The 13,526-nt window shown below is 38.0% G+C and overlaps 1 protein-coding gene across 1 annotated transcript in view; it reads right to left on the bottom strand.

Moving 5' to 3' along the window:
* The window catches only part of DCBLD2 (discoidin, CUB and LCCL domain containing 2), an 82,975-nt gene that overhangs the window by 12,869 nt on the left and 56,580 nt on the right, over nucleotides 1–13,526 (bottom strand). Inside the window, exons 8-13 of the mRNA XM_006163914.2 lie at nucleotides 13,113–13,328; nucleotides 11,687–11,811; nucleotides 8,094–8,244; nucleotides 6,699–6,785; nucleotides 6,419–6,544; nucleotides 763–856 (exon numbers count right to left, since the gene is read on the bottom strand). Coding sequence (XP_006163976.1) covers nucleotides 763–856; nucleotides 6,419–6,544; nucleotides 6,699–6,785; nucleotides 8,094–8,244; nucleotides 11,687–11,811; nucleotides 13,113–13,328 — 799 coding nt within the window. The remainder of the gene's footprint in view (nucleotides 1–762; nucleotides 857–6,418; nucleotides 6,545–6,698; nucleotides 6,786–8,093; nucleotides 8,245–11,686; nucleotides 11,812–13,112; nucleotides 13,329–13,526) is intronic.

Here is a 13,526-nt window from a genome sequence, read left to right as displayed (position 1 = left end):
AGTGGGGATGGCCATGCCGCAATCCCTTCTCCTCCTTTCTCCTCTCGGGATCTTGGGCACGCATGCACACGCGCACACGCGCCTGGCGTGAGTTTTAAGCCACCGGGTCCAGGACGCAAACCGCTGTCGACCACGTGGGAGTCCAACGATATAGCCATTACGCTAACTGCTGGTCCTGTCAACTCTTTTAAGGTGAAATGGTCCGAACTTGAGGACTCCCCTTTCCCCTTAAAGAGAAACTTCAGATAAATTGCACGGTTCTTTCCAGCACTTCATAAGTAACTCATCAATCCATGTGATAGTTCTTTATTTTGTATCAGTCAACCCTGCCAATCATTTTAGAGAAAATAATTGTATCTTCTACTTTCAGCAAATACTAATAAGTAGTTATTATATACCAGGCATTATTCTTTATTCCCCCCAGACATTACTCTTATTAATTTACATATACCAGTGAATAACACAGGACTTGGACAGTCAAGGTACTCAGTAACTGGCTACGGGATTGAGCTTACTCACTTTTAATGGGACTAATGGAGAAACATGAGATTGGGACTATAATGATGACCTGAATTTCAAAGGTGTGAACTGTATGCGATTCCTCTCCTATATGTAAGCTTCTATTCCACACTGTGACCCTGGAACACCCCAGGACAGTCGGGGGAACTGTATGTGATTCCTCTCCTGTATGGAAGCTTCTATTCCACGTTGGGTGACCTGGAACACCCTGAGGGCAGTCGGGTGAACTGGCGATGTACTCACCTGTTTCTCCAGTGCCACGCACACACTAAAACGAGAATGAGGGTGGTGAGGACCATGACAAGCACAGGGACGAGGACTGCAGCCAATGCCACATCTGAAGTCAGATAAACAAACAAACAATTAACCCCTAGAGAAGGAATCATGAGGGAAAAAACTGAATGATTTAACCATGTCATCATTCAACGCTTTTGTTGTCTCATAAAACACCGTAATATAGAAAACGAGACTGGACACGAGCTAATAACTGCAGGAGATTTTATGAACACAGAGAAGTCTGTTCCATGATTCAGTCCACCTTTGTGTACATTTGAAATTTTCATAAATTTTTAAATCACTAAAATAAAACCAAAAGACAAATGATAAACTGGGAAAAACGATTTTTTGCATATGTGAGAAAAGGCTAATATAAGTCATATATTACAGGATTTTACAAGCCAAAACATAACAAACGATACACAGAAACAGCAGTGGAGATGAACTAGCAATAAGTAAAAAAAATACAAGTAACCATTAAACACATTAGCCTTAGTGATCAAAGAAATAAGTTAAAACAAGTCACTGTTTGGTTATCAGACTACAACTAATGGTTGAAGAGGATACCAGGAGACAGGTATTTTTTAATGGGAACATAAGTTGGTAGTATCTTTCTGATGGACATTTTGGGGTACTACATATAAAAATCTATATCTGCTGATCCCAAATCTAAAATTTAGTCTCAAAGAAATTAGGACAACATTCAAACATGTGTCTTTAAAGATGCTTCCTCCTGCATCTGTGTAATAGTAAAAAACTGGAAATAATCCGAATGCCAACTGTGAGTGAGAACAGTAAACTGTGGTATTCTTCTTACATCAGAATATAATCCAGTCATAGAAAATGCTGTTACAACATGATGGTGAAATATTTATAGATATGGGACGGTAACAGGGTAGTAGGGTTCAGCACAGAAAGACAACTGAAAACATCTGAATGAACAGGTCTATAACCAATATAATGCTGGAGCTGGCAGGGGCTTAGAGGTCATTTACTCTCCTAATCTCACTCCACAGATGGGCAACCCTGGGCTTAGATCCAGAAAATGGTCTGCATGAAGTCATTTGGGTTAAGTTGCTTCCTCTAGCCTCAAGACCTCTAAATCATGAGGAGAACAACAGTAACAACCACAGATATATACTGGGGGTTAAGAGCCAGACACTGCAAGAATCCTAACCAAAACATCATCTCTACTCCTTACAATTGTATCCAAAAGAAAAAGAAGTGGGTGGTGGGGGAGAGAGAAGATAACCAATACCACCAGCTCTAGAGCAGCCAATAGATGTGAACCAAGGCACGGGTGATGTGGCCTGCCTTGGCCAGCATAGGGAACCCCCTTTTTCACTGCAGTGAGCACATATCTATGTAGGGTCCACAAAAAGGGGGTTTCCTCCCAGTGGTTTCTTACTTTGTTTGTGAAGCTAGACAGGCAACGAGAGACTGAAGATCTTTGAGCTTGAAAAACATGGAGTGTTTAAATAACTACTGTGGAGAACAGAGAGAAGAGCTCACTGTGGAGATTCAGAAAGCTCTTCCGCTGGCAGAAAGCACCATGAAGGAAGAACATGGACGTCCTGGCGGCACAGATCTAACCATGGCATGCTTTTCTGCGTGAAATCACTCCCAGTGTGGCTGTAGAAGGGTGAAGTGCACCAAACAGAAGCCATGAACTCAGTCCAGAAAGCACTCATTTCTCAGAAAAGCAAATATGCTTTTCCCCAAGATTTATGAACACAAGTTTTAATATGGATACACTATGATTTAGTCAGAGGCTTAAAAACATCTGCTCAGTCTAAAAAAAGAGAGGTCTCACACACTATGATCCAAAGACAAGACAGCAGGAGTGTGGAAACAGTGCCCATTCTTGTTTTTGTTTGTTTGTTTCTATTTTAAGGTAACAGTATGCAAGTTCTGGAAGAAAACTCTTTAAGGGGCACCTTTAGTCTGGGGTTTTGGAGATTCTAAGATTTTAAGATAAGCACAACTTTTAAATGACTGTTCTTCCATTCAGGCATATGGTCTGGAGTTCTGCCTAAATACATGCCTTCTGTAAACTGTAAGAAGCTTTTGGAAAGACGCTGAGATCTCTTGCCTCTGAGAACTCTTGCTTTTCTCTGCACTTTCTACAACATGAGTTAAGAAATTGTTTTTGGTGGAAGTACATCAGAAGACAGAAGAGAAACTGACGTGTGGAAAGGTACAGAAAGTTTTATGAATCCAGACAAATTTTCATGAATGAAGTTCTGTGTGGTACAAGAGACTGGATAAAATGCTTCTTCTCTCTCTCTGCACCTTCCTGAAAACAAGGAGGCGTTTTGCTGACAACACAGACACCTACTCTACTGTGACACTGACACTTTTTTTTTTCTGAATTCAAATGAAATTTTATTTTTATCAACAAGTAGAAAAATTCCGCATTTTGTATATTTTAACTCCTGCATGTTGTATATTTCAACACCTTATTAATCTGACAACAAAAGTTGAAAGTGAATTCTAATAACATTTGTATTTATAAGCTGAAAAATGATCATTGTAAACATTTCAAAAACAAAGAACCAAGTTTTTTTATGTTAACTCAGAGAATTTTTTAAGAAGTGTTAGTTTCCACCAAAAGTTCTCTTTATTTTTTTTCCTTTTTGCCACCAAGTTCCTTACCCAGCAAATTAATATATAATGAGAGAATAAAAGTTTGGTTCCTGGTATAGTTTTAGTTCAAGAAATATTTATTTATTTCTAATCCCAAGGCTAATGTGTTTAGCATAAGAGGGGGAAAAAAATCATGAGTTAGGCCTGCAACACAGTGGTCATTTCCACATACGTAGAGAACCACTTGGGCAGGCCCCATTGCCTAGTGATTAAATAGCAATACTATACAACACTGGAGAACAGAACATACATCAGCATAGCCAGCTTCTTCCCTAGCAGAGGAAGGAAATCCTTTCGCTATACTTAAAAAGTATAGTTGAAAGAAAAGAAAACTGAGGGCTTAAGCTGGAAATGCTCCTGAAACCCCAGCTAAACAGAACAGAACGCTACTATGTAACGAGTGTCTACTCTGTATTTGCACATACCTTTGGTTACATTTGGAGTCACCGTAGTATTTTTGATATCAGGACTGGCAGTTGTTTGTTCTGTCTGAGCAGGAAATTCATTGTTACTGCGAGGTTGTAGCGGTTGATTAAATTTTGGGGTCCGGCCTTGAAAAAAGTTTAAAACATTCTTTATTCTTTTACCTATACCAACTTGATTATGATAAAGTTATTTTATAACACTTTAAATATAGTTAGAGAACATTATAACCCAGCTGGCATTCCAGAGAATATCCAATTTTCACATTAAGAGCAGGCATACCTTTGGCTATTTTTGGAGGGGCTGTAGTATTTTTGAGGTCATTGCTGTTCCGAGGTGGTGGAGGTTGAGTAAGTTTTGGAGGACGACCTTGAAAAATGATTTAGAAAAGTTTAAACATTTTCCTTTTATGTAACATAATTAAAAGCAGTAATGTTAAGACTCCAACATTCTTAAAATAACTAACGCTGCAGAGTACTTTAAATCTCAGAGAGAAACGTATCATAAGGATAAATATTGCACTTTGCAGTAAATGTACAAATTTTATAAGGATTTCTGTTTTTAAATACTTAAAACACCTGAAAATAGTCTTAGGAAGGAGAATAATGGGGTGGAAAATGATGTTGGGTTCAAAAGCTAGAACGGTGTCATCACAATTTGATATATTATGTATTTGACTTACTTGGAAGAATTTATGGAGGGCCAACTACGTGTCAGGCACGGTGCTAGTTTTGGGGGAGACGATGGTAACCAATGTGTTGAAATATTATATAACATTGAGGGATAGTACTCTCAGTTTTAATTCATTCAAAGTAACAGACACTTAAAGTAAGGTTGCTGTTATAATCTTCAGTGGTTCTATGACACCAATATTACAGTACATGAGATCCTATTAAAAATGATTAAACTTAGGACCAGCAGTTGGCATATTGGCTATGTCGCTGAACTCTCATGTAGTTGACTGCAGTTCAAGTCCCAGACCCGGGAAGAGCTCACTGTGGAGATTCAGAAAGCTCTTCCGCTGGCAGAAAGCACCATGAAGGAAGAACATGGACGTCCTGGCGGCACAGATCTAACCATGGCATGCTTTTCTGCGTGAAATCACTCCCAGTGTGGCTGTAGAAGGGTGAAGTGCACCAAACAGAAGCCATGAACTCAGTCCAGAAAGCACTCATTTCTCAGAAAAGCAAATATGCTTTTCCCCAAGATTTATGAACACAAGTTTTAATATGGATACACTATGATTTAGTCAGAGGCTTAAAAACATCTGCTCAGTCTAAAAAAAGAGAGGTCTCACACACTATGATCCAAAGACAAGACAGCAGGAGTGTGGAAACAGTGCCCATTCTTGTTTTTGTTTGTTTGTTTCTATTTTAAGGTAACAGTATGCAAGTTCTGGAAGAAAACTCTTTAAGGGGCACCTTTAGTCTGGGGTTTTGGAGATTCTAAGATTTTAAGATAAGCACAACTTTTAAATGACTGTTCTTCCATTCAGGCATATGGTCTGGAGTTCTGCCTAAATACATGCCTTCTGTAAACTGTAAGAAGCTTTTGGAAAGACGCTGAGATCTCTTGCCTCTGAGAACTCTTGCTTTTCTCTGCACTTTCTACAACATGAGTTAAGAAATTGTTTTTGGTGGAAGTACATCAGAAGACAGAAGAGAAACTGACGTGTGGAAAGGTACAGAAAGTTTTATGAATCCAGACAAATTTTCATGAATGAAGTTCTGTGTGGTACAAGAGACTGGATAAAATGCTTCTTCTCTCTCTCTGCACCTTCCTGAAAACAAGGAGGCGTTTTGCTGACAACACAGACACCTACTCTACTGTGACACTGACACTTTTTTTTTTCTGAATTCAAATGAAATTTTATTTTTATCAACAAGTAGAAAAATTCCGCATTTTGTATATTTTAACTCCTGCATGTTGTATATTTCAACACCTTATTAATCTGACAACAAAAGTTGAAAGTGAATTCTAATAACATTTGTATTTATAAGCTGAAAAATGATCATTGTAAACATTTCAAAAACAAAGAACCAAGTTTTTTTATGTTAACTCAGAGAATTTTTTAAGAAGTGTTAGTTTCCACCAAAAGTTCTCTTTATTTTTTTCCTTTTTGCCACCAAGTTCCTTACCCAGCAAATTAATATATAATGAGAGAATAAAAGTTTGGTTCCTGGTATAGTTTTAGTTCAAGAAATATTTATTTATTTCTAATCCCAAGGCTAATGTGTTTAGCATAAGAGGGGGAAAAAAATCATGAGTTAGGCCTGCAACACAGTGGTCATTTCCACATACGTAGAGAACCACTTGGGCAGGCCCCATTGCCTAGTGATTAAATAGCAATACTATACAACACTGGAGAACAGAACATACATCAGCATAGCCAGCTTCTTCCCTAGCAGAGGAAGGAAATCCTTTCGCTATACTTAAAAAGTATAGTTGAAAGAAAAGAAAACTGAGGGCTTAAGCTGGAAATGCTCCTGAAACCCCAGCTAAACAGAACAGAACGCTACTATGTAACGAGTGTCTACTCTGTATTTGCACATACCTTTGGTTACATTTGGAGTCACCGTAGTATTTTTGATATCAGGACTGGCAGTTGTTTGTTCTGTCTGAGCAGGAAATTCATTGTTACTGCGAGGTTGTAGCGGTTGATTAAATTTTGGGGTCCGGCCTTGAAAAAAGTTTAAAACATTCTTTATTCTTTTACCTATACCAACTTGATTATGATAAAGTTATTTTATAACACTTTAAATATAGTTAGAGAACATTATAACCCAGCTGGCATTCCAGAGAATATCCAATTTTCACATTAAGAGCAGGCATACCTTTGGCTATTTTTGGAGGGGCTGTAGTATTTTTGAGGTCATTGCTGTTCCGAGGTGGTGGAGGTTGAGTAAGTTTTGGAGGACGACCTTGAAAAATGATTTAGAAAAGTTTAAACATTTTCCTTTTATGTAACATAATTAAAAGCAGTAATGTTAAGACTCCAACATTCTTAAAATAACTAACGCTGCAGAGTACTTTAAATCTCAGAGAGAAACGTATCATAAGGATAAATATTGCACTTTGCAGTAAATGTACAAATTTTATAAGGATTTCTGTTTTTAAATACTTAAAACACCTGAAAATAGTCTTAGGAAGGAGAATAATGGGGCGGAAAATGATGTTGGGTTCAAAAGCTAGAACGGTGTCATCACAATTTGATATATTATGTATTTGACTTACTTGGAAGAATTTATGGAGGGCCAACTACGTGTCAGGCACGGTGCTAGTTTTGGGGGAGACGATGGTAACCAATGTGTTGAAATATTATATAACATTGAGGGATAGTACTCTCAGTTTTAATTCATTCAAAGTAACAGACACTTAAAGTAAGGTTGCTGTTATAATCTTCAGTGGTTCTATGACACCAATATTACAGTACATGAGATCCTATTAAAAATGATTAAACTTAGGACCAGCAGTTGGCATATTGGCTATGTCGCTGAACTCTCATGTAGTTGACTGCAGTTCAAGTCCCAGACCCGGCGGCTTAAACTCACGCCAGGCGTGTGTACGTGTGTGCCCAAGATCCCGAGGGGGGAATGAAAGAGAAGGGATTGTGGTGTGGCCATCCCCCCTGGGGGGTGATTTCTCGCTTTCTGTCTCTGTCTCTCTCTGTCTTTCTGGCGAGCACACGTGCCCTATAGCAAAAACCTCTCAAAAAAAATTATTAAACTTAAGGGCTGATAGGGTGATGTCATGATAATGAAATGCTCTGTGAGGCAGGACCCACATGGTAAGGTCCCAGGGCTGCACTGGGTGGTTTCCCTGTACACGAGTTTTGTATGCATGTGATTAGGCTGGCTTGGGCTGGGGGTGAATCACAGGATAAAGACCCTCTCTGCCTCTCTCTCTTTTTCCCTCTCTCTCATGGGAAAAAAAAAAAAAAGTAAAAAACATATAAAAAATTCAGCCTGAGGTTAAATCTGGAAGTTAATTTCATCACATTACCTGAGGAATTATGCTATTCTTCTACTTGTAATTTTGAAAATCATTCTGCTATGTAACTTTGTAATAGGACCACTATTAATTTTTTAAAAATCCCTTTAAAACGTTGTAGTAAGTGTTCAAACACAAAATGTACACATTATTATACTTACTTTTGCAGAGAACAGCAGAATAATTTTAAATTAACAATCCAGTTAAAACACCATGCCTTGAATACACTGTGTCTTTACCTTTAGGGATGAACTGACATCCGAGCAGTTCCACTTTCATGGCAATTTTCTGCTGCCATTGGGTAGGGTTCACTCTAATAAAACGTGCAATAATTGGTGGCAAAAAGTTATTACGCACATCCTGGTGATAATCTTTGTTTCCTTGAAATATCTTTTAAAAAAACAACAACAAAAAAATTGATACTTGACATTAGCAAGTCAGGGCTAAATAGTTCCACTTAGACATATTTTTGTGTTTTTTTTTGCTCTGGGCCTTAAATAGCATCTGTAAAGCATAACAGTAAGTGTTAATTTCTAAGAAAATTAATTGTGATTTGGAAAAATTTTTAAGTATCTTCATCAATAATATTCATCAAAAATCTATCAAAGGGAGAGACAAGCAGATGGCATAATGGTTACATCGCTGGACTCCCACGTGGCTGACCATGGTACAAGTCTTGGACCTGGAGGCTTGAAACTCACAAGAGGCATGTGTGCATGCCTAAGATCCTGGAAGGAAAAAGGAAGAGAAGGAATTGTGGCTTGCCCTCTCCCCCTGGGGGGGTAATTTCTCACTTTCTGACTCTCTGGCAAGTGTATGCACCCTATAGGAAAAAACTCTCTTTAAAAAAAAAAAAATCTATCAAAGGAAAACACTGATCATCAAAATAATTTTAAGATAATTTGTGAATTTAATAAAAATGCTAAGCTGGCAATTTAGGAAAAGTGTGTCAATTGTAGTTAGACAGTTAATTGTATTTATAAAGTAATAACTCTAGTCCTGTGAAATTACCAACTAAAAATAACATATGATATAAACAATTACTTTCATTATATTAGTATATAAGTTTACTACATAAATACATATAAATAAAAATATTAATTTTATTTTAAAAGTAAAAAAAACAAATGATCATACAAGAACTTAGAGGCAATGCTTTGCTTGTGTAGTTTTCCTAAATTTTCTCAATACATAAACCAAAAGTGAACGCATACTAGTGAACACAACATAGCTATCTACCTCCACCTACTGGATAAACTGCATAAAAACAGCTTTCATTCTTCGTGCTATTTGAACCAGAAAAGTGCCTTGAAACACTGCTCCATATCTAATTTAATGATCATAAGTAATAACAAAAAAGTTAAATAAATAATCAGTAGGTAAAAATCGGATATTACATTACTACATAATTTCCCCAACTACTTAAAGCAGATCTTAATTATTTACAAAACATTTTCATGTACCTACTCAGATGTTCTTCATGACAACCCTGTCAAGAGGCAGGAACAGTTAACTGACTCAGAGCATGTATGTGGATTGCTCAGCCTGCCAATGACAGGGCAGTGGTTTGAGTCTGAGTTTCTGATTCAAATATCCGATTCCAATGAGCTAAAAAGAGCTCTGTTTGCTCCCTCAGGCCAACTCAAGTAGCTCAACTAAAGACTATCAGTTAAAGTGGATATGTGCTTAAAATCAAAGTGATTTTTTTTTTTAATCAGGTAAGGTGAGAGTAAGTAAATGTTTAACTTTCCAATTGAGTTATTTCCAAATAATCCTTCCTGAAATATGTTTTTCCTGGCTGGTACACATGACATTAGAATAAACCTCTAAAAATGAGTTAATAACTTCCATTTTATAAAAGGTTTGTCTGGGATTTTCAATAATCCCCACACTAGTAAGCTTCCATGCTTTTCACAGATACTACTCTGAAATAAAATAAAAGCAATCATTTGCAGTCTTACTGGATTAACTGAACATGAATGACAGTAAAATATCATTTTAGGACATGAGAATTACTGCTAAGGTCTTAAATCTATATCACCATGTCAATTTTATAAAAAAACTTAAAGGAAAGATCTTGTGAAGCTGAGTAAAAAAAGATTTTCTATACTCAAACTATATGAACACTTCCTGAGAATCTCTGTATACAGGGAGGTCTGCAAGGTGTCAATCAGGATGAAATGGAAGTCAGAGGCCCCACTCTCAAGGAACTTACAATTGTATCGGATATTACCACACCTAAATATAGCCTAATATAGACACTAATACATAATGAAAGCAAATTGTATGTTTATGTGTATATTAATCTCATTTTGTAAAACCAAACCAAATGTGGTCTCCTTCTCCATGTGTGTCCTCAAGCACATGTGCAAGCTTAGAAAAGATATGAAAATAAATATACCAATTACCCTGGAGTTGGGGGTAGATGAGGAAGTAAGTAAACTAAAGCATGTGAGAGAAAGATTATTATTTCATCTTTTTTTGGGGGAAGAATGATTTATTTAAATTTATTTATTCATTCAGTCATTTTCATTTGACCAGAGAAAGACAGGCACATAGGGAGAAGTGAGAAAGCAAGCCACCAGGTCTGAGACTCGAACCATAGTCCACCATGTGGGAGTATCCAGAACCTTAACCACCATACCACCTGCTGACCCTATTATTTCATCTTTAGTTCCGTTTGTAAATTTCAAAAATTTAACTGTATTCCCAAAGTAGAACACATACACAAGTAAATCCAGATGTATTGCAAGTAAAGGGTAGTCAAGTTTGGGGAATTAAACAGAAGATGGGTGCAGAAACTCAATTGTACGTGCGTTAGTGGGTAGAGGCTCATCAAAGGTGAAGTGCAAGCGATACTGAGAAGAGAAGAAGGCAAGCAGAAAGGTTTAGATTCATATGAAGACAACAGGGAGCCCCTGGAGACTTTTGAACAGAGAGATGAGAAAAGGTCACTGAAGATAGATGACCAAATCATATGTCCAGTAGAAAACGGCAACTATCAGATAATCAATACCAAAACCATCTGCAAGTTTCACTGAGAAAATGTGCTTACAATTTCATTCTAGAAGAGAGACACCTCTCTTTCTCGGGGAAGAGATCTTCCATGCAAAGATCTGGTGGTAGATCATGAGCCAGGGGTCTGCATGGAAGGGACAGAGACCCACCTGTACCTACCCTCCACCCGTCACCTTCTAGTTTACTCCAGCATTTCGTAACTTATGCTGACTAAGATAAAGATGCTATAACTGCCATCAGAAGTTCAGAACATTTTTGAGTAGGGAAGAACAAGTTCTCTAGGATGAAAGTGGTGATCTTGAGACGACCTTCCAAGTCTACAATATCCTATAATTGGATGCACTTTGGTTTTCATTTTCTCTCTTTCCTCACTTGCCTACAAAGTACTATTCTGGGAACAAACTCTACTTACCATTCAGTGGAATGGTAAACAAAACAAAACAAAACAAATACAAAACAAACAAACAAAAAAAACCCCAAAAGCAACAACAAAAACAAAAAACTCTATAAAGAAAAGAAATGACAAGTTCTTTTCTAGACTTTCTTAATAAAATATCTAAGTAATTCAGTTAAACATACAGTAATAAATCAGGAAAGTACTTATCTGTATAATCATCACTGAGAATTTTCTAACCATAGGTAGAAAAGGGAAGGCCAATAACTAACACTACCTAAAATAACCAGAAGAGGGCAGTGTAGGACAGACTGATCAGTAACTTCTACCTATGTATCTCTTTTATACAAGAGACCCCCTGTGGCTTTCATCAAAGGTCTACTGAAAAAAATGTTGAGAATACCTTAGTAATCATTTTACCTTATCCTGCTCCACACCAGGCTCTCTGTACACAGTCCACTTCTGCCCATCATCACTATACAGAATTCTGTAGGCAGACACATAGTAATTGTGCTCCACCATGGTGGATCCAGTGGTTACGATGCCTGAGGAACGAAGAATTAATTGTTTTGTTAGTGCACAGGGTTTGCATCTGAGGTTTGCTCAGCACTGAAGCATAAGTACCTGAGACCTGCTGTTCAAACGTTTCCACCTATGGCTCATTTCTATGTCTAAGTGAACGTTTCCAGTTACTAAATCCTTATCTTTATCCCCTCATGGAGGTAGCAAGAACTATGGCACACGTAAGCAAAGGACTAGTGTATTCTGGCAGTTTGTGTTCATATTATTGTAAACATATTTCAACTGCCAAGAATGATTTCCTGGAAATGAGCAGATTAAAGATGATCACTGGTATTATCTTCACTACCAAAGCAAAGTAAATCTTTTAACTAAACTATCTCAACCAATCCCAACCATTTGCTCTATTTCCCTAGATTAAATTTATATTCTGTGCGGGACCAGCAATTAGTGTAATGGCTATGTCGCTGGACTCCCACATAGTTGACCGCGGTTCGAGTCCCAGACCCGGTAGCTTAAACTCACGCCGGGCGCATGTGCGTGCGTGCCCAAGATCCCGAGAGGAGAATGGAGGAGAAGGGATTGCGGCGTGTCCATCCCCCCTGGGGGGTGATTTCCTACTTTCTATCTCTCTGTCTGTCTCTGTCTGTCTGGCGAGCGCATGTGCCCTATAGCAAAAAAACCTCTCCAAAAAAAAAGAAAAAGAAAAAAAAATTATATTCTGCACATGTGCTTTATTATTTATAGTACTGAAAATGGACCCCTAAACAAACTTCTCTTAATGACTGGAAAAGATGGTTATTTCAGATGTCTCAAGATCACTTCAGTAAAACACTACCTTAAGAACGATGTATTACAATGGAATACAAAAGCCATTGAGGATTAAATGTGAATGCCTTGCCTCTGTGATATTTTATAGAACTGTCTCCAGTGCAGATAACTTAAAAAACTATATAATGAAATTTCCAGTGCCCTGAGGCCAGCAGATGGTATAGTGGTTAAGGTGCTGGACTCCCACATGGCCGACCACAGTTCGAGTCCTGGACCCAGTGGCTTGAAACTCACTCTGGGTGTGAGCGTGTGCATGCCCAAAATCCTAAGAGAATAAGGAGAAGGGATTGTGGCGTGACCATCTCCCTAGTGAGTGATTTCTCACATTCTCTCTCTCTCTGTCTCTCCTGCGAGTGCACATGCCCTATAGCAAAAGTCTCTCTAAAAAAAATTTAACAAATTTTCAGTGTCCTAATTTTCTATGAAAAGCTTAGATGACACCATGTTTCCAAATAAGATCAGTACTGTGAAATGTCCTAGAAAATGATCTTTTCACCTGTTATCTTCTTCTCCTTATTCAGATCTATTTGTAGCCACTGATATTCATCAGTGGCAAAAGCAGCCCACGGAGGTCCAGGTTTTCTCAGCCTGGCTTTCTCGGGTTTCCAGCTGTTCTCCTGCCCTGTGTGGTCGGTCCACTCCAGCACGGACGAGGCCGTTATTTGAGGATCAGCAATCACGCCAGATTCCATGCCCAGTGTTCCGTAACAACCTGAAACGAAGATGAAAGCACGTTTGGTTTCCAGAAATAAATTCAAAATGGATGTAAATTTGCTCACTTCACACTCTCTATCCCATGTTCGATTAACATATACCATGCTAGTAACACTCTGTGTGAGAGAAATTTCAAAAGCAGGCAAATGTCTAAAAGAGCTAGGCATATTTCAACTGTGTTTCTAGTGACTTGCCG

Source organism: Tupaia chinensis, unplaced genomic scaffold, assembly GCF_000334495.1.
Source record: "Tupaia chinensis unplaced genomic scaffold, TupChi_1.0 Scaffold143570_1, whole genome shotgun sequence".
NCBI lineage: Eukaryota > Metazoa > Chordata > Mammalia > Scandentia > Tupaiidae > Tupaia > Tupaia belangeri.
This window is presented reverse-complemented; position numbering and strand designations above follow the sequence as displayed.